The 20,158-nt window shown below is 45.3% G+C and overlaps 1 protein-coding gene and 1 long non-coding RNA gene across 2 annotated transcripts in view; one reads left to right on the forward strand and one right to left on the reverse strand.

Annotated features, from left to right (window-relative positions):
* MANBA (mannosidase beta) overlaps positions 1–20,158 on the reverse strand; it is a 157,674-nt gene that overhangs the window by 14,454 nt on the left and 123,062 nt on the right. Inside the window, exons 13-14 of the mRNA XM_030190756.1 lie at positions 16,114–16,332; positions 4,812–4,976 (exon numbers count right to left, since the gene is read on the reverse strand). Of these exons, the coding sequence (XP_030046616.1) occupies positions 4,812–4,976; positions 16,114–16,332 (384 nt within the window). The remainder of the gene's footprint in view (positions 1–4,811; positions 4,977–16,113; positions 16,333–20,158) is intronic.
* The window catches only part of LOC115461151, a 59,048-nt gene that overhangs the window by 12,363 nt on the left and 26,527 nt on the right, over positions 1–20,158 (forward strand). The gene's annotated exons all lie outside the window — the stretch shown is intronic.

A 20,158-nucleotide genomic window follows, 5' to 3' on the forward strand; every position in this document is an offset into this window, starting at 1 on the left:
CTGAAACTGAACATGGCAAAGACTGAGCTCCTTGTTTTTCCACCCAAACCCTCTTCTCCTCTTCCCCCACTTTCCGTCTCTGCTGACAACGCCCTCATCCTCCCTGTCTCTTCAGCCCGAAATCTCGGAGTCATCTTCGACTCCTCCCTTTCCTTTTCTGCCCATATCCAGCAGACAGCTAAGACCTGTCGCTTCTTCCTCTATAATATTAGCAAAATTCGCCCTTTCCTCTCTGAACAGACCACCCGAACCCTCGTCCACTCGCTCATTACCTCTCGCCTTGACTACTGCAACCTTCTTCTCGCTGGCCTCCCGCTCAGCCATCTATCCCCCCTTCAATCTGTCCAAAATTCCGCCGCACGTCTTATCTACCGCGTGAACCGATACTCTCATATCACCCCTCTCCTCAAGTCGCTTCACTGGCTCCCGATCCGCTACCGTATACAGTTCAAGCTTCTCCTATTGACCTTCAAGTGCACTCAATCTGCAGCCCCCCACTACCTCTCTGCCCTCCTCTCCCTGTATGTTCCCACTCGTAACCTCCGCTCTCAGGACAAATCACTCCTATCTGTACCCTTCTCTACCACCGCTAACTCCAGACTCCGCCCCTTCTGCCTCGCATCACCTTATGCCTGGAACAGACTTCCCGAGCCCATGCGCCCTCCCTGCCCATCTTCAAGTCCTTACTCAAAGCCCAACTCTTCTCCCTTGCCTTTGGCGCCTAACCACCTTCCCCATTCATGTTACCTACACTGACTACATAGTTTGTAACCTCTAGATTGTAAGCTACTTAGTGTATAACCTTTAGATTGTAAGCTACCTACACTGACTACATAGTTTGTAACCTTTAGATTGTAAGCTCTCCTGAGCAGGGACTGTCCTTCCCCATGTTAAACTTGTACAGCACTGCGTAACCCTGGCAGCGCTATAGAAATGCTAAGTAGTAGTAGTAGTAGTAGTAGGGTTTTGGAGGGCTCCCATTTACCACCACAAGTGTAAAAGATGGGGGGGGGGGGGGGGGGATGGGCCTGGGTCCACCTGCCTGAATTGCACTGCAGTACCCACTAAAACTGCTCCAGGGACCTGCATACTGCTGTGATGGAGCTGGGTATGACATTTGAGGCTGGCATAGAGGCTGGCACAAAAATGTTTAAATTTTTTTTTTTTGGGTGGGAGGGGGTTGGTGACCACTGGGGGAGCAAGAGGAGGTGATCCCCAATTCACTCCGGTGGTCATCTGGTCAGTTGGGGCACTTTTTTGAGGCTTGGTCCTAAAAATAAATGGACCAAGTAAAGCCGGCCAAATGCTCGTCAGAGCCGGCCTTCTTTTTTCCATTATCAGCCGAAGCTGGCCATGTCTTAACCATGCCCCCGTCCCACCTTCGGTACCCTGCCGACACGCCCCCTTTAACTTTGGCCAGCCCTGCAACGGAAAGCAGTTGAAGCTAGCCAAAATCGGCTTTCGATTATACCAATTTGGCCGGGTTTAGAAGAAGGCCGGTCATCTCCCGATTTGTGTCGGAAGATGGCCGGCCTTCTCCTTCGAAAATAAGCAGGAAAATACAACACAGGAAGAGTCAGAACACCCCTGACAAGTCCATACCCCTCCCATGTTAATACCCCCTCTGCAGCAAGAGACGTTAGGAACTGTGTTTAGCGCAAGTCAGTTATGCGCACAACTGCTCATTAGTGCCATCTAGTGCTTGTTAACACCAATTATTGGTACTTATCTCTATTTAAGTACCATTTAGTGACAACTAGTAAAAAAGCCCCGTTTCTGATGCAAATGAAACGGGGGCTAGCATGTGGGAGTGTGTGTCCCTGCCCTCTGCCCTCTCTCCCTCCCCCCTCCCCCCTCCCCCCTCGGAGTCCAGTCCTTCAGTGTTAAGTTTCCTGCTGTTCTGTGTTTGTGTTACAGAGAGAGTGAGGGCATCTCTTTCCCCTCCCCCCTCTGAGTCCTTCACTGTTACAGAGAGAGGGATTTCGTGCTGTGCTGTTTTCCTTCACTCATGGGGAAAACGGTTATCTCTGGCGCTTCACACTTCCGGCTGGAGGCTTCATAGAATGTTGGTGGTGCCTTTTATATACAGTGGTGGAAATAAGTATTTGATCCCTTGCTGATTTTGTAAGTTTGCCCACTGACAAAGACATGAGCAGCCCATAATTGAAGGGTAGGTTATTGGTAACAGTGAGAGATAGCACATCACAAATTAAATCCGGAAAATCACATTGTGGAAAGTATATGAATTTATTTGCATTCTGCAGAGGGAAATAAGTATTTAATCCCTCTGGCAAACAAGACCTAATACTTGGTGGCAAAACCCTTGTTGGCAAGCACAGCGGTCAGACGTCTTCTGTAGTTGATGATGAGGTTTGCACACATGTCAGGAGGAATTTTGGTCCACTCCTCTTTGCAGATCATCTCTAAATCATTAAGAGTTCTGGGCTGTCGCTTGGCAACTCGCAGCTTCAGCTCCCTCCATAAGTTTTCAATGGGATTAAGGTCTGGTGACTGGCTAGGCCACTCCATGACCCTAATGTGCTTCTTCCTGAGCCACTCCTTTGTTGCCTTGGCTGTATGTTTTGGGTCATTGTCGTGCTGGAAGACCCAGCCACGACCCATTTTTAAGGCCCTGGCGGAGGGAAGGAGGTTGTCACTCAGAATTGTACGGTACATGGCCCCATCCATTCTCCCATTGATGCGGTGAAGTAGTCCTGTGCCCTTAGCAGAGAAACACCCCCAAAACATAACATTTCCACCTCCATGCTTGACAGTGGGGACGGTGTTCTTTGGGTCATAGGCAGCATTTCTCTTCCTCCAAACACGGCGAGTTGAGTTCATGCCAAAGAGCTCAATTTTTGTCTCATCTGACCACAGCACCTTCTCCCAATCACTCTCGGCATCATCCAGGTGTTCACTGGCAAACTTCAGACGGGCCGTCACATGTGCCTTCCGGAGCAGGGGGACCTTGCGGGCACTGCAGGATTGCAATCCGTTATGTCGTAATGTGTTACCAATGGTTTTCGTGGTGACAGTGGTCCCAGCTGCCTTGAGATCATTGACAAGTTCCCCCCTTGTAGTTGTAGGCTGATTTCTAACCTTCCTCATGATCAAGGATACCCCACGAGGTGAGATTTTGCGTGGAGCCCCAGATCTTTGTCGATTGACAGTCATTTTGTACTTCTTCCATTTTCTTACTATGGCACCAACAGTTGTCTCCTTCTCACCCAGCGTCTTACTGATGGTTTTGTAGCCCATTCCAGCCTTGTGCAGGTGTATGATCTTGTCCCTGACATCCTTAGACAGCTCCTTGCTCTTGGCCATTTTGTAGAGGTTAGAGTCTGACTGATTCACTGAGTCTGTGGACAGGTGTCTTTCATACAGGTGACCATTGCCGACAGCTGTCTGTCATGCAGGTAACGAGTTGATTTGGAGCATCTACCTGGTCTGTAGGGGCCAGATCTCTTACTGGTTGGTGGGGGATCAAATACTTATTTCCCTCTGCAGAATGCAAATAAATTCATATACTTTCCACAATGTGATTTTCCGGATTTAATTTGTGATGTGCTATCTCTCATTGTTACCAATAACCTACCCTTCAATTATGGGCTGCTCATGTCTTTGTCAGTGGGCAAACTTACAAAATCAGCAAGGGATCAAATACTTATTTCCACCACTGTATATAGATTAGCTAATTATGTTACACACATAACTGATCCTATTCTATAACTGGGTGCACAATTGCACACCCAATTAGGCACCCATTGATAGAATTGACCACCAGATGTTTGTGAACACACACCATGGAAGATCTAGTCAAGAGCCTACAGTGGAAGACAATGTAACTAGGCAGCTAGACAGACAGAATGATCCTCACAGCCTTGAGACTCAGAACTTGTCGGCCTATGTGTTTCTTCTGTTAATGTAAGTGTGCTTCCTCCTCTGCCCCCTACACCGCTCTTCACACCAGGAGCTGCTGCTTCATACATATCAGAGGTTTCTCTAGAATCGGGAATGCACACACCAGGTTCCCAAACCTGATTCTGGAGGCACCCCAGCCACTCAGGTTTTCAGGATACACACAATGAATGCCTCCACTGCATGCAAATCTCTCTCATGAATATTCATTGTGGGTATCCTGAAAACCTGACTGGCTGGGGTGCCTCCAGGTTTGGGAACCACTGCACTAGGTAAACAGAGATCAGCCAAAACGTGCAGACAAGGACAACGGGCAAACGCAATCCAGGTATGCAATCCAAACCAATAGCAGAATTACGCGTTCAAGCCGTACTGCAACTCAGCTTCAGCTACAAGTATAAAAAGGCATTAGTAAAATCCAAAATTCCTTCCCTTTCCTTTCTAAAACAGTCTACCTGAAAGCTCCCACACAAAAAGTTTCACCAGCTCTGAAGAAGGAGTAACTATGCCTGTGCATTTGCCAGTAGGAACTGTCACATATGAACATATTTTACACATTACACATATAAATGCTAGTCCCACCCTTGCTCCACCATTTCTTGCCCCTGTGAATGCCTATGAAAGTATCATATAAAAGTAGGCGCATTTATTTTGAACACCTGCTTTTATGTGCCTATATTCCTGGGCAATTTTAATGCATACTCAAGTCGCTTATAAAATTACCCCAAAACGGAGCTGTCTGTCTTTCCAATCCTGTTTCAGCTTAAAACGTCCTTCTGCATGAAAACTTCAAAATCACCAAACACTTTGATGCGTAATTCAAATGGATGGGATATATTTAGAAAAGGAGCTTTCTGCTACACTGTTTCTCGCATTACCTGTCCTGGGATTACCTGAGTCAGATAAATAGTAGCCCTGAAGCTTTCCAGAGAATCTTGGTTTGGGGGCAACTTGAAGTGGAGCCCAGCCTGATGCAACATTTCATCATTCCCAGAGTCATGGTGCTGTCGATGGAGGGAGAAGTTGCTCTTGTAAGACCAATCCTCAGGGGCAGAGATCTGTCAGAGATATATTCAAAAAATAAACTGCAGACCATACAGCCCAGTTAGTCTGACATCCATACCTCCTACTCAATTCTACAATCCCTTCTCTCTCGGGTATCTTTTGTACTTGTCCTACGCTCTCTTAAATGGAGAAATACAGAAAGATGGTAGGGTACAAATTCCCCATCATCCACTGATGGCTATGTTTCATAGAATAGCAGCATACTTACATGTTAGCATGAATATTCATGAGAACAATTGAATAAACATTTTCTCTACTTCAATGATCTGGAATTCATTATAAAATGCTTGTATAGTATTTTTGTTATAAACTTACACAAGACTCAAGGACTGGGAATAGGGGGCAATTGTTGGGTGGGGATCTGGCCCAGTGCTTGTAGGGTTAATACGCCAAATTACTTAATCAGAGGGGAATGCCTTTGTGAAGTAGAAAGTTTTCAGAGCCTGTCTGAATTTTGTGAAGAAAGTTTCAAATTAGATATCACTGTATGTCACCTCAGGGAACTAACTTGGTTGCTGATATGGGTCTGTACTTAGTTCATCCAAGATGGAGGATACTGTAGAGTCTATATAAAGCTGAAGAAACCAATTGATGAACGTATCTCTGCTTTTAATTTGCAAACAGTGTCCTACTGCTGGGAAGGAGGAAAAGACCTCAAATGTCCTTGCTAGGCGGCAAGCATAGAAACTTAATGCCAGCTCATCTTGGACTATGGTCATATCATTGGTCAAAAACCTCCTGTGTTCCTCCCACAAACAATCTAATATATTTACATTTTGAGCTTGTGTTTTTCTGTATTGTTTTGTGCTTCTCTTGCACCGCTATCATAAATATTTAAATTTTCCATTCTAAATACCAGCACTTGGCTTAAATTTTTGCTTCAAAATTGAAATTACTGACATGCTTTTATTATAAGACACATCAACATTAAGTACTCGTTTGTACTTTTACTTGAATTATAGCACTTAGCTTAAAACTCATGCTCACAACGGGACTCTCCGTTTCACTCTCCCAGTGAGCTTCTTCAGGGGAGTGGCAGATAGAGTGTCGATAACGCATGGAGAGAAAGGAGAAAGCCAGACCCCAGGAACAGGAAGTTTGTCTTAGCTGCCCACTCCTTTTCTGATCAGCCTTGCACCAATATGTATTGTGGACACTACTGTACCCATTAGGACCTAAGACCAACAGCCATAACAGGAGATATTGTTGCAGACTGGTATGAGAGCAAATAGAAGTGGAATCGATTTGTAAGACTAAGTTTCTGCTCTAAACCAGCCGCCACCAGTGTGCACTGTAGGAGAGCAGGAACTCTTACAGCCACCAATACCTGTTTCCTTTAACATCTCTTTCGAATGTCCTTCTGAAGTGCTAGGGAGGGTCACTTTCAAAAGCATTTCTGTGGGTAAAACAGTGCTTCACACAAAGAAATGGGCTTTTAAAAAAACTGCCACCTCATAGGTGGATGAAAATATGTGAATAGAACCTGTTTGTGCAACACTTAACCTCAAAGCAGAAACATTCTTCAAATGAGGGGAGTTTCACTTATGCAAATACTTTTGAAAATGCTAAATGTCAGGTACAAATGTAAGCACATACTTGTGCTGAGGTAATTTCAAAGTACCGTACTTTCACTTTGAAAATCCACCAAAGTCCATACAAAGAAAAGCATGTGAGTTCTTTTCACCTCTTGGGAACAAATTCTATAAAGTGGATGCCAACACTTATGTGCCAAACGTGCGCATAAACAATTAGAATACTAGCATATGCGCAAATATGTGAACACATACACGCATAAATGCAACATATCTGCCTAAGAGCTAATCTTTAAGTATACACACATCTTACATAGCATGTATTTGACAGATAGGTGCACATATAAGCAGGATCTGGCTCACACTTAGACATGTAACTTATAAAAGAGAATAAGCTATGCATGTATCTCTAGCATTTATGCCAGCTCTATGGCTGATATAAGTGCTCATGCCTAAATAATAGGCAAGTATTCCACCTCTTCTACTTGTCTTCTACATATATAAAAGGCACCTCCAACGTTTCATTGAAGCCTCAAGCCGGAAACTTGAGGCGCCCGAGATATCCTGTTTGGCCTGCAGGCTGCAGTTACTGTAGCTCCGCCCTCGCGTCAAAACGCGATGACGTTGAGGGCGGCCCGGCGAAGACACAACGGACGACTTCCACACATTCTCTGACAGCTGCCGGGAGAGCGCACCGAACTTTGCAAACTCGCAACCACGTCACTCAGGGACGGAAGGAAGGAGAGGAGAGGTGTGGAACTCGGAAGGGAGGCACGGAGGGGGTGTCTGGAACTCGGGAGGGAGGGACGGAGGGAGGACGGTGGGGGGGATTACCCTGCTAGCGCCCGTTTCATTTTTTCCCGAAACGGGCATTTCTTACTAGTATTCTATAATGGAGGAAGGCGTCTACTCTTCTTTATTCGATAGGTGGCACACAGGCACACTGTTACAGAATTTCCTCTTTGCAGTGTAGCCATTACTGCTTCCACTGGCAAAACGTTCTACAATTTCTGATTAAAAAGGCTGTGAAATCTACTTTCCCTTAACCTTAGAGGCTGTCCTTTACTTTTACTTTGTTTCTCCTGAGGTAAACAGATCACCTACAAGATTGCTGTAGGATTCACTTATGTATTTGACACGTGTCCTTAAATCTTCCCTCAAATGTCTCTTTTCTAATGTAACTGTAACTAGAGCCCTCATAGTGGCCCTTCCTATTTTGAATTTTTTTTTTTTTTTGGCGCAGGTAGTACCTTCTTTCTCATTCTTCTTCCATCTCTACCAGAAGAACCAGAACTGGGGTTCTAGCACTCAGCCTTCATTCACAATGACTTCGGGATTTCTCCCTCATTTTAACAGATTCCACCCCCCCCCCCCCCCCCCCCTAGTCTGATCATTGCAGCAAAGGTCCTGAAGCTAGAGCCATGCATCAGGACATCTTCAAGAACCACGTTATCGTGGACTCCAAACCTGGTCACTAAGACGTAATTCTGTAACAGTGCATCTATTTTAATGCCCAGAGGGAACTAATCCTATAAACAAAGGTAGGTGCCTGCTTTCCTTTATAGAATACTAGACAAAAAAAAGCAACACTGGGCCTTCAAGACTGGGACAATAAAAGTTCTTTATTGGTGACCCGACACGGGCCGTGTTTCCCTGCTTCAGGGGTCAAGACGATACACAATAAGATGTGCTTGAAGTCAGTTCAATGCCTAAAATGGAAAACTTCCAATAGGAACAATTGCAATGTTCATACAAGAAAAAACCAGCACATCCGAAAAGACCAATAATGTGTCTAATCATATGAAGCCTCTGCTAGTAACTGACAGATGAAAAACATGCCTATAATTTAGCTGTGAGCATTTTCAATAGCCTCAGAGCTGGTGTAAATGTTCATGGCGAAATTGCTGAAACACACATATAAATTATAGTATTCTATAATCTATGCATGTAACTGTGTGCCCGCCCATGTTTACACCTACCTGTAAAATACGGGCTATGTAAAACATGCACTTATTTACAGCATAGTGTTTATATGGATTTCTGGAACTTATAAATGTATGTGCACACATAAGTACATATATGCCAGTAGTCTGATTATTTATACATGTAATCAGCACATATATGTTAGCGCCTTATTTCTAGAAATGCCTCCATAGGTGTCACACTTAACCAGGACCACAGCTCATTCTCCTTATCCCCAACCCAGAATGCAAAGACCCAGTCTGGAAATTGAATTGGGAACCTTCCACGTGGCTGTGCATAGCGCTGTCATTGAGGCACTAAGCCGGCTCCTTTTGGATATCCTTTCTGAGAAGCAGCATCCACACCTCAGTCCATACTCCACAAATAACTTGGCAAATGCTTTACATCGTGGAGAAATAATCCCTTTCTTCTTTGCTTCCAGCCTCCATCAATATGTGCACCTGCAGGCTAAGATTCAGAGCCGATCCCTTCCCAAGCATTCCGAGTAAAATGCCAGTAACAGGATCTCTCTCACGTTTCTCAACCATGCTGCACTGCAAATCCTATAATCAAATCAGTGACAGGAACTCTTGCTGCAGAGAAAATCACTTCCCTCCAAACTGCCACTTGGAATATTTTAACTTATTTCCTCTGCTTTTTTTTATCTCAATAAATTTTTATTAAAAATTTGGACACAACACCAGCATACAGGCAACCCCAAGAGACAAAGTCCAATGGTAACACCCATTATCTCCCCTAGCCCCCTCCCCCAACCCTCATAGGGCCACTAGGCCCCCCACTCTCCCCTACCCCCCTCCCACTACTAACAAGCCAATAACGCTGGAGTACCTTGTGGTTCCTTTGAGACACTCCTATCCAACCAACCCCTCCCCTTGCGTTCCCCTCCCCCCTCCACCCCTGTAAACTCTTCAACCAACTTGTAACTTTAAACCAGTCCAGTCTATGTTGTGAATAACACCCTTTTCTCTTGTCAGTAAGATGCTCCATCTCAATCAAAGTGTCCAAGCGAGACCTCCATTTGCTGAACGTTGGTGCAGCGGTACTCTTCCAGTAAAGGGCAATCAAGGATTTAGCTGCTGCCAGTCCAAGGCGCAACAATTTACTTTCCCATCATATCCCCCTGTTGTTATACAGACCCAGTAAGCAACTCTGTGGGTTACATAGCAAAGTGTCCCTAACTGCTCCCAAGAGAGAGTTCATCACCACACCCCACACCCCCCCCAAAAAAAAAAGAAGAAAGCAACCTACAATCCTACCAAATATGCTTAAAAGTCCCCAGTAGGAGGCCACACCGCCAACATTGGTCAGAAACCGTAGGAAACATGGCCTTCAAGCATTTTGGCATGTAATACCACTGGGTCAGAACTTTATAAGCATTTTCTTGCACTAATACACATACTGAGACTAGCTTGACCTCAGCACAGATGATGACCCATTCCTGGGTCGTAAACATGCAGCCTAAGTCATGTTCTCAATTATACATGAATTTATGTTTTTCCACATCCCACCCCCTTAGATATTTATATACCACCAAAATGTCCTGGGTACCCTCCCCAATAACAGCCACAAATTTTCCAAGTATTCCTTATCTATGGGATTCGTCCAAAACCACCCCAGTTGAGCCATGAAGTGCTATAATTGCATATAGAGGAGAAAGTTCCCTGAAGGTAAATCAAACCTCTCCCTCGAAACAGCAAAGGGTATCAACTTCCCTGCTTCAGGAAGTCCCTAAAGGTGACCAGACTCACTCTATCCCAGTTGACAAAAGGCCCCCTAGGCCTCTCCCCACTAAACCGGGGCTCAAACCTCATAGGGGCCAATGTGGAGATTCTCTGCCAAGCTCCCCAATGCTTCTGAACTTCCCCCCAAATTTCCAACAAATGGTGTACGAAAGGGTTCTCTACTGATCAAGCCTAAGTCTTGGGTGTGACAGAAATCCATAATAAGTGCCTAAGGGGAACTCCCCCAACCCAATACTGTTTCAACTGGACCCCTGTCTTAGAGACCCCTGCCTGCCAATCTAACAAAATTCACAATCACGCAGCTAAATAATACCAATATTAGGGACTGCCTGCCCTCCCTGACCCACTGCACCCCACAGAATCTGTTTAGCCAGCCTGTGGGCTTTCCCTACCCATACAAATTGAAAAAATAGTGTATGTAACCAATGGAAAACCTGGCAGGAAATACCAATAGGCAAAGTCTGAAAATAAAACGAAAGCCTAGGGAGAATATTCATTTTCAGGACTGCAATTCTACCCCACCAATACAACCAAAACCCCTTCCCCACCCCAGATTCTCTCGAACCTACTGCACAATCCTAGAATAATTAAGCTCATATAACTGAGAAGGATTTTGCTGCACCCAGATTCCAAGATAGCGAATATCAGATCTAGCCAGCCTAAAGGGAAACGAAAGAGACAGCCACTCCTCCTCCAGGGATGTTATGGTCACCCCCAAAAGCTCAGCTTTATCCATATTGACCTTAAATCCAGCTACAGCACCACAGCCCTGTAAAAGCTGCAAAACAAGCGGTAATGTCAAACCCAGATCTCTAATATATATCAAGATATCATCTGCAAGGAGAGCGATAAAGTGTTACACTCCCCCCCCCCCCCCCACCCTTATTCCCTGGAAATCCGGATAAGCCCAAGTCCGAGCCGCGAGAGGCTTGATGGAAAGAGCAAAGAGCAGAGGAGATATGGGACAGCACTGTCACATCCCTCTGCCAATAGAAAAAAATTTGTATACACGAGATTTATCCGAAGGCAGGCCTTTTATAAAGCACGGACTCATGCCCAATAATTATCCCTTAACCCCACTTTCTGCAGAATTGCCCTTAAGAAAGCCCAGCTCACGCAATCAAAAGCCATCTCCGTGTCTATAGCCAACAAGGCAATTTTGTCACGGGATTGCTGGCCTGCCCAAATCAGATGGAGTGTTCTCCATATATTATCCCCTTCCTGACGTTGGGCCATGAACCCCGACTGGTCCATAGGTACCAGGTCCGGTAAGACCCCGTGCCAGCCTCAATGCCAAAACTTAGCTAGAATTTTCACATTTAATAAGGAAATGGACTGGTAGAAACCACAAGAGGCAAGATCTTTTCCCGGCTTTAAGAGAACCATCACTACCGCCTCTGACGTTGATAGGGGCAAGGACTGCTCCACCAAGACCCCATTACCCACCCAAACCAACCGCCCCCCCAGGTCTCCCAGAAACTCCTTATCAAACCATCCCATAAAGTCATCCGTCTCCGGTGCTTTCCCCTGTTTAAGATGACGTATGACCCTTGTTACTTCCCCCAATGTTATGGGCTCATCCAGCTGTTGGCAGTCCCTATCTGAGAGCCTGGGGAGGTGCACCAATGTCAGATATTGATCTATATCTACCGGGTCCACCCCTTCCGTCTGCATATAAAGGATCCTGTAATAATGAAAAAAGTTTGTTTTAGTATTGTAATCCGTATAATGTCACTCGCCCCCACGACCCTTAATCCTTTGAGTATTAATCTCCCGTCTATGAGCTCATAAATAGCAAGCCAGCAGAGTGCCCAACTTGTTACCAAATTTAGTATGCCACAAGCACAGCCTACAAAAATCTACCTCTTCCATTTGTAGCTTAGCAAGCTCCACTCACACACAGCATAACGCCTGCAAAAGCCGCGAATCCAACATCTGCTGGTGCTTTTTCTCCAGAACCAATAACCTCCATCTCAAAGCCAGGGTTCTCTGTCCCTACTGGCACTTCTTTCTCGCCCCCACTTACCACTGCTTTGAAGGCATCTCATAGGTTAACCTCACATCACCTGTATCATTCTCACGCCAAAAATCCTAAATTGTCGCCCGAAAAGCTGCACACACCTGGGCATGCCCCAGTAAGGATTTATTTGATCTCCAAAATCCACTTCCTGTATCCCCACCCAGATCCCCAAGCGTTATCCAAACTGGGGCATGATCTGAGGTTTGAATAGATTCTATGCCCGAATCCCACATTAACACATCAAATCCCGTGTAGTTCTGATTATCATAGGAATGTATAGGTTTGCCGAGTCCCATGCAACAATCGCCAGCAATCCACCAATTCCAGCCCTCGTATGAGGCTCAGCAAAGTCTTCCTATGGCCCCTACTGTAGTCTCCCCCCCCCCCCCCACCTCCCGAGTGGTCTATCCGGTACCACATTAAAGTCCCCCCACTACCACTTCCCCCTGAGCAAAAGCCTGGCGATCCCACTGAAGAGACTTAAAGAGTCCTCTTGGCCTATATTGGGGGCTTAAACATTAACAAAGGTCAAATCCTGTTCCTGATAAGTCCCTCGCACCACTACACAGCGGCCCCCTGGGTCCTTAAACACTTTTTATAGGTCGAAGCCCATCTTCCTCTTAATTAAAATTGCCAGCCCATCCATGCGCTTACCCCCAGGTGCTTTAAGCACTACCACCTCCTCAAACTGTCGTCTTTGCAACACATGTAAATCCCTGAGCTGCAAATGAGGTTCCTGCAGAAGGCTAACATCCCACTGCATCCTCTCCAACTCACCAAGTACAATACTGCGTTTCCCTTAGTCATTCCATTTCTGTTCACACCCCTCCCAGTACCTCCCCCCACCCCTTCCCCCCTTCCCCTGGACAAAAAGCTGATCCTCCCATTCCCTAAGCAGCCAACCCTTGAGGAAATGTCATCCCTTCCAGAAGGCCTCAAATATTCCATCCCCCTCCCGCCCTCATTTCAAAACCACATACATACTGCACCCCTAAACACTTTTTCCATACATACAAAATATAAATAGTTGTCAAACTTACTCCTCAAAAACCAACCCATCCTTCCTACCAACCAGTCTCTTAAGTGGTAGAGCTCATAGATTTCTTGCCCCTGCCGACCACCATCTGCCAAGCTGAGTCTAGGTGAGTTTCCAGCTCAGCAGTGCAATCTCTGGATGGGCTGGAAAATCTTTGCTTACACCCTATGCTGTCTATTAAAATGTTTTATTGTGTATTATGTTGACGTTGCAATGTAGCATACTACGCCATACTTTTATTGTTTGAATACTTTTACTGCTGTAATTGTCTATTGCTTATGTTCGACATATTCTTGCTGTACACCACCTTGAGTGAATTCCTTCTTAAAGGCGGTAAATAAATCCTAATAAATTAATTAAATAAAATTAGAACATCCCATGGCCCTTAATGCTGACCAGGATTCCTCCACAGTTTTGACTTTCTGAGATTTCCCAGCAACTGTAATCCAAAACAAAGGATGCTGACGAGCCTCGCCAGTATAAGTTTTTAGTGGGGAAATCTGCAAAGTTCACCACAATATCCCTGGTTAAGCCCTCTCACTGCGGGCCTAAGCTCCAGTGCGCTCTCTGAATATGAAGCTCCCACGGTGATCCATCTCCAGTTGTATCCAACAACTTAGTACAGATCTCCTGCACCAGCATAGCACAATCTTTGAACTGCTCCGTTTATGGTATGCCTTTAAACCTCAAATTGCCAGAACTGATTGTCTAAATCCTCAAGCTGATCACGCAGTTCTTATAATGAGGCAGAGTCCTGATGGATTGTGTGCTGTAAGGACTCTGCACCTCTGCTTGCAGCGTCGCCACATGCTCCTCCGTCTCGACCACTCGATTACCTGGATCACTCATTTCAGTTCAAATTTCTGCCAGTGTAGTTTTTACATCGTGCCAAACTTCCAGCATCTCATCTTTCAAGTCTTTAGACAAGGCTACCACATCAGGGACGCCCATGGAGGTGCCCCAGGACGATCCGCACTCCTCCTCATCAGACTTGGAGAGCCGCCCTGCCATCTTTTTTCGCTCTTCTGTAGTCCCCCCCCGACTTCTGCTCACAGGCTGTCACCAACCTCGGCCGAGTAGCGAAATCTTTCCAGACTCTTCTGCGTTGCCATGCTCTACAAACAAACTGGACACTTCCCTCTGCAAAACTACACTGAGCCCTGATGGAGCTCCAAGTTAAGAAGCCATCCAGAAGGGTGACATCACTTCCTCCTTCTTATTTTCCCCGCTTTTTATACATAATAAGACCATGTTGCTGCTGTTAGCCCATGGATGAAGATAGGAGGCCTCATCCAGAGCAAGTACAATGAATGTTGAATGCTGGTAAGCTTGTGCAATTTAACAGCATGCACAGTTGCCATGGTACATGAAAGGAACTGGGACACTACATGCCAAAAAGTACAATAAAGTCTGCTACACAAAGAAAGGACACCTTTTCAACACATTATCTATCTAATATTCCTTGTCCTCAACAAATTCAACTATCATGCTGGACTTAAAGGTGGTCTTCTCAAAAAATTACAAACAGCTCAAAATGCTACTGCTTGTCTTATATGTAGATCTCCTCGCTTCGCCAAAGCCACTCCTCTTTTATATGAGCTGCATTGGTTACCAATAAGAGAGAGAATATCTTTCAAATTATACGTTTTCATTCACCAAATCCTGTTTGGACAAGCCCTATCATATATGAATAATCGTACTGAATTACCCCCTCGTAATGCTTTCATCATCTAGAGAATATCTTGTCTTACATTTCCCTATCTGTAAGAATGTAATATATAAAAAATTTCACTCTGCTTATTTCTCCTATCAAGGCACCAAAATTTGGACTTATCTTCCTAAATCAATCATGTTTACAGATAATAACTTTTAGAAGTCTTCTAAAAACACATTTCTTCAGTCTGGCCTTTCTGAATACAAAGAATACACCCTTTTCTTAATTATGCTCTCATCTATCCACCCTTAATTATTTGTTTGTCCTTGAGATAGTCTAAATCCCCGGTTACTTACTGCACATGCATTAATTTGCTTCTTGAACTTATTGTAATTTGTGTTATATTCTGTACATTATTATGTTTTATTCACTTTATTGTTTGTTTGTAAACCACACTGAACTTGAGTCTCTATCGGGCTAATGTGGGGTATAAATGTCATGAAAAAATAAATAATAAATATGCATTATCTGCCTAATAAATATGCACACTTGTACACTCAGGAAGTACGTACGTGGTGGAACATCCATGCAGTGGCGTTCCGACCCTAACTGACAGCCGGGGCGGATCGCCGATGCGCCCCCCCCCCCTGGGTGCAGCGCCCCCCCCCCCCCCCGGCAAAATGACACCTCTTCCCCCCCCCCGGCGAAATGACACCCCCCCCGGGTGCATGCCGCTGGGGGGGGTGCCACGGCGCGCGCATATTGCCCTGTCTCCGAGGTCGCAATTCGCATGTGTTCACTGCTCCCTCTGAGTCTGCCCCGGAACAGGAAGTAACCTGTTCCAGGGCAGACTCAGAGGGAGCAGTGAACACATGCGAATTGTGAACTCGGAGACAGGGCAACAGGCGTGCACCACAGCACCCCCCCAGCGGCGTGCACCCGGGGCGGACCGCCCCCACCTTGGTACGCCACTGCATCTATGTGTCGTTTTAGCCCGAGTCAGGAAGGGCAGTGTTCAGACAGCTGGTTTTATGTGTGTAAATCGTTCTTAACCTGCAAAAACGACTGTGGAAAAGCCCCTCTTTATTATATCCAAAGTATTAAAGAAGACTTATTTAATGTATCTGGAGAAAAAGCAACTGGTAGCAGGGAGCATGATTTACCTGTCTTAGGGTACTGAAGGAGGGCCATGACTGAAATCCATATTCGGAAGCAAATCGAGTCTTTGGGAAGTTTTTCCAGTCCCAGCAGTCTTCGGAGTAGCTGTAAAAGTGAGTGTCACCGTAATGGTTGTCATAAGGATCGTTGGCCACCCAGCCCTCACTGACCGTCTCTGCACCATTGGTAGGACTGGATATGAGAAAAGGACGGCTCTGGTCTTCCTAGGCAAAAACAGAGAAGGATTCAAATTACTTAACTTTGCTATACATCCTTACTGCAGGAAATTAAACCAGGAAAACTCTTTGTTGTTGTTTTCATGCAGTACTGTGGTAAGGGGAGTTTGCCTCTGAATACACTCTGCAAGTTCCACACAAAAGGACAGAAGCCGTGATACTGAGCCGGAGCTAGGCAAACTGTAACCTCAATTCCAGCATGGCAAGGGGCTTCACTGCAGGCAGCAATACCTTTTACTGAACCCACCCAAAAATTGTGCAGAGATGCATGCAGGGTCCACACTTTCTACTACTACTATTTAGCATTTCTATAGCGCTACAAGGCATACGCAGCGCTGCACAAACATAGAAGAAAGACAGTCCCTGCTCAAAGAGCTTACAATCTAATAGACAAAAAATAAATAAAGTAAGCAAATCAAATCAATTAATGTGAACGGGAAGGAAGAGAGGAGGGTAGGTGGAGGTGAGTGGTTACAAGTGGTTACGAGTCAAAAGCAATGTTAAAGAGGTGGGCTTTCAGTCTAGATTTAAAGGTGGCCAAGGATGGGGCAAGACGTAGGGGCTCAGGAAGTTTATTCCAGGCGTAGGGTGCAGCGAGACAGAAGGCGCGAAGTCTGGAGTTGGCAGGCCTGGGTTTCTCTGATGCAAATGCCATTTTGAATTGCTTGTAACAGTGATTTAGAAGTCCTTAGTCTGCTCATCTGCCCTCTGTATCCCCTGCCCATGCCATCTGTTGTCTCTCCTCCTCAGCCCTCATACCTGCAAGTTCCTGTATTAACCACTATGGAAAGCTTGAATTTTGCTGAACAGAGTTCACTGCTTTTGGTACAGAAATCTGAAGTGTTACTTTGGAGGCACTGTGGGCTGCAATTGATAATTTGGGTAAAGTTTTGTCTGGGAAGTTTTGTTCCATTGAAGAACAATTGACTGGCCTTTCTGGAAAAGTTAATTAACAAAAGCTTAATATAGCTGATCAAGCAAAGTGTTTAGACTCTTTGGAACTGAAAGTTGACAAGATTGGATCCCTAACTGGGGCATTAACTAGGGATAATTTACTTATTCAGAGGAAATTGGAATTGAGGGGAAATCAGTCCAGGATGAAATTCCTTCATTTTACTAATTTTCTATGGCAAACTGAACTACCTGCACAGTATATGCTACAAAAATATATGGTTGAAATCTCTTCTAGCTATGACTGAAGTGTTTTATACCCCCCCTCCAAGATCTGAAAAAGAGGGTGGTCAAACTTTGGGGCTGCATTTGTCTAAGGACAGTCTGAATAAGTTAAGCATTAATGGTCTATCTACTGAATAGATTGTGAGCCCAACCACTTTGGTTGTGCCCACAGAAAGGTGGTATATCAAATCTATGACCCTCTGCACTAATTCCCATCCACAACTGTCGCAGCAGTTCCCTGCCAGCTGACCTGCTGGCTTCCCTCCCTCGTCATCTACCACCCCCCCTCCAAAATCCACCAGCTCACTTTTCTAGTGGGCCATCTGCTAGCTTCTCTCTATACATGCCTACTTACCAACTCATCTCACTGCGCCCTAGCTCACCAATTCACTCACTCCACAGCAGCCAGTGCTACATCAAGCAGCCTGGTAGCACAAGGCCAACAGGAGTGCACAATTCTGTTTCTGCATTTCCTTGCACTGGTGGAAGTTGAGTTGTGGAGACAGAGTGTGTGGTCATTTTTCCCAGTAGGCCAGCCTATCTGATGCAGTTTTGATTGCTGCAGAGATAAGCAAATTGGGGAACAGTCGAGGAGAGCTAGTGAGAGGAAGTAGAGTAGGAGGGCTTGGGTGGGGTGGGGTAGAGAGGAGTGGCAGGGGTTGAAGAGCGAGTCCTCAGCCATTGAATTGCCCCTGTTCAGCCACAGTCTTACTGGAGGATGTGTTAGTGAGTACATTAAGAGACTAGAAGTGAAAAACTACAGAGGACAAATGTGTTGGAGGGGGGGTGGGGATGATGTGTACCAGAAGTGTGAGGTAAGATCATGAGGGAAGGACAGAGGGAGCAAAAATTCAGGGGAGAAAAAACAGAGACTAGGGAGGGGAGAGAGACAGAGATGCAAGCAGGGGAGAAGGATGGAAGGAAGAAGCAGAGGCTGCTTTAAGCTTAACCTAACTCAAAACAAGACAGCTACACACAGAGGGTGAGAAAGGGAAGATAAAGAACAGATGAAGAGAAAAGAATGAGAGACAAAGCCTGCAAAGAACCAAGCTGGTCTGTGGAAGAAGGGAGAACTGTCAGGTAATAGTAAAATGAGGGACAAAAAGAAGCTTCAAGAGGAACAATAAATAAATAAATGAAAGGAGAGCAAAACTGACAAGTGGAGACTGGACCAGTGGCGTAGCCAGAAGGCAATTTTTGGGTGGGCTAACAGGTTGGATGGGTGGGCACTAGACAGTGGTGTGCTGGTAAATGTTCAACAACAGGCTCTCTCCCCGGTCCACCTCTGCGCCCCCCCTCCACCTCTGCACCTCCCCTCAAAATTGCAGAGCTGGCTATAGCCGTGGAGAGAGCCTGGGGGGGTGGGGGCAATGCATTACTCTCTCCAGGAAAAACATTTTTAAATGATCCCAGGTTCTAATCTAATTCATGTTTAATGTGGGATAAAATGTCATAAGTAAATAAATATAAACTTTTAATGCTAAGCACCTGATTCTCAAAGTGGACGTATTCCAAACACTATAATGAAAATAAAATGATTTTTTTCTACCTTTGTTGTCTGGTGACTTTGTATTTCTGATCATGCTGGCCCAGTATCTGATTCTGCTGCTATCTGTCCTCTTAACTCCGTTTCCAGGGCTTCCTTTCCATTTATTTCTTTACTTTCCGCCTTTCTTCTTCATTTCTTGCCCTACATCCGTAAGTAAAAGCTGGGTCCTCCGCAGACTTGACTGTCCAGTGGATCCGGCTTCTGCCTATTTTCTTCATCCATTTGCAGTTTTTCTCCTCCAAAGCTGAAGTACCTGTTCAATGCTGGTGGGGTAGCTGAAGCCCTGCCAGCCGAAGAAGTCCACTGCTTGAGTCATCCCCTTCCTCCTCGTATTGCCTCAGAAACGAGGAAGTCAGTGGGATGCCTCTAACCACCAATGCTTGCACTTCCCAAGCATGCTCAGTTCATGTCAGTTCAGGTCTGGTCTGACACACCTGCTCTGAAGAGGCCAGAACTGATTTCGCCATATTCTCTAAAGAGCTCCAATAAGGATCTCAAGCAGGCAGCGGGATTAGTGATATGTACTAAAAGATCATCCGCAATAGTGGCTACCTTAAAGCAGTGATGACCCACCACCTTGTATATCTGGAGTCGCATAAATGTCGCTAATCAAGGGTTCCAATGTTAAAACAAAAAGAAGAGGGGTAACGGGTAACCCATGAAAAACAGAAAAGCTCTCCAACTCCTGGCCGTTAGCCATAATTCTAACACTGAGTGAAGAATATAAAGCCTTTATCGGCAAAACAAATCATCCAGAAAACCCATATCAATTCAAAATAGCAAAGAGGAACTCCCAATGCACTCGGTCAAACACTTTTTCCATGTTAAAACTGATTAACAAGGACAGAAGATGAAGTCATTCCTGTGCTCCAATGAGATCAAAATTTTTCTCACATTTTTGGCTGTCACACAACCCTGAACAAATCCTGAGAATCATGTACAGTGGTGGAAATAAGTATTTGATCCCTTGCTGATTTTGTAAGTTTGCCCACTGACAAAGACATGAGCAGCCCATAATTGAAGGGTAGGTTATTGGTAACAGTGAGAGATAGCACATCACAAATTAAATCCGAAAAATCACATTGTGGA

The sequence above is a fragment of the Microcaecilia unicolor genome, chromosome 2, assembly GCF_901765095.1.
Source record: "Microcaecilia unicolor chromosome 2, aMicUni1.1, whole genome shotgun sequence".
Classification (NCBI taxonomy): Eukaryota; Metazoa; Chordata; class Amphibia; order Gymnophiona; family Siphonopidae; genus Microcaecilia; species Microcaecilia unicolor.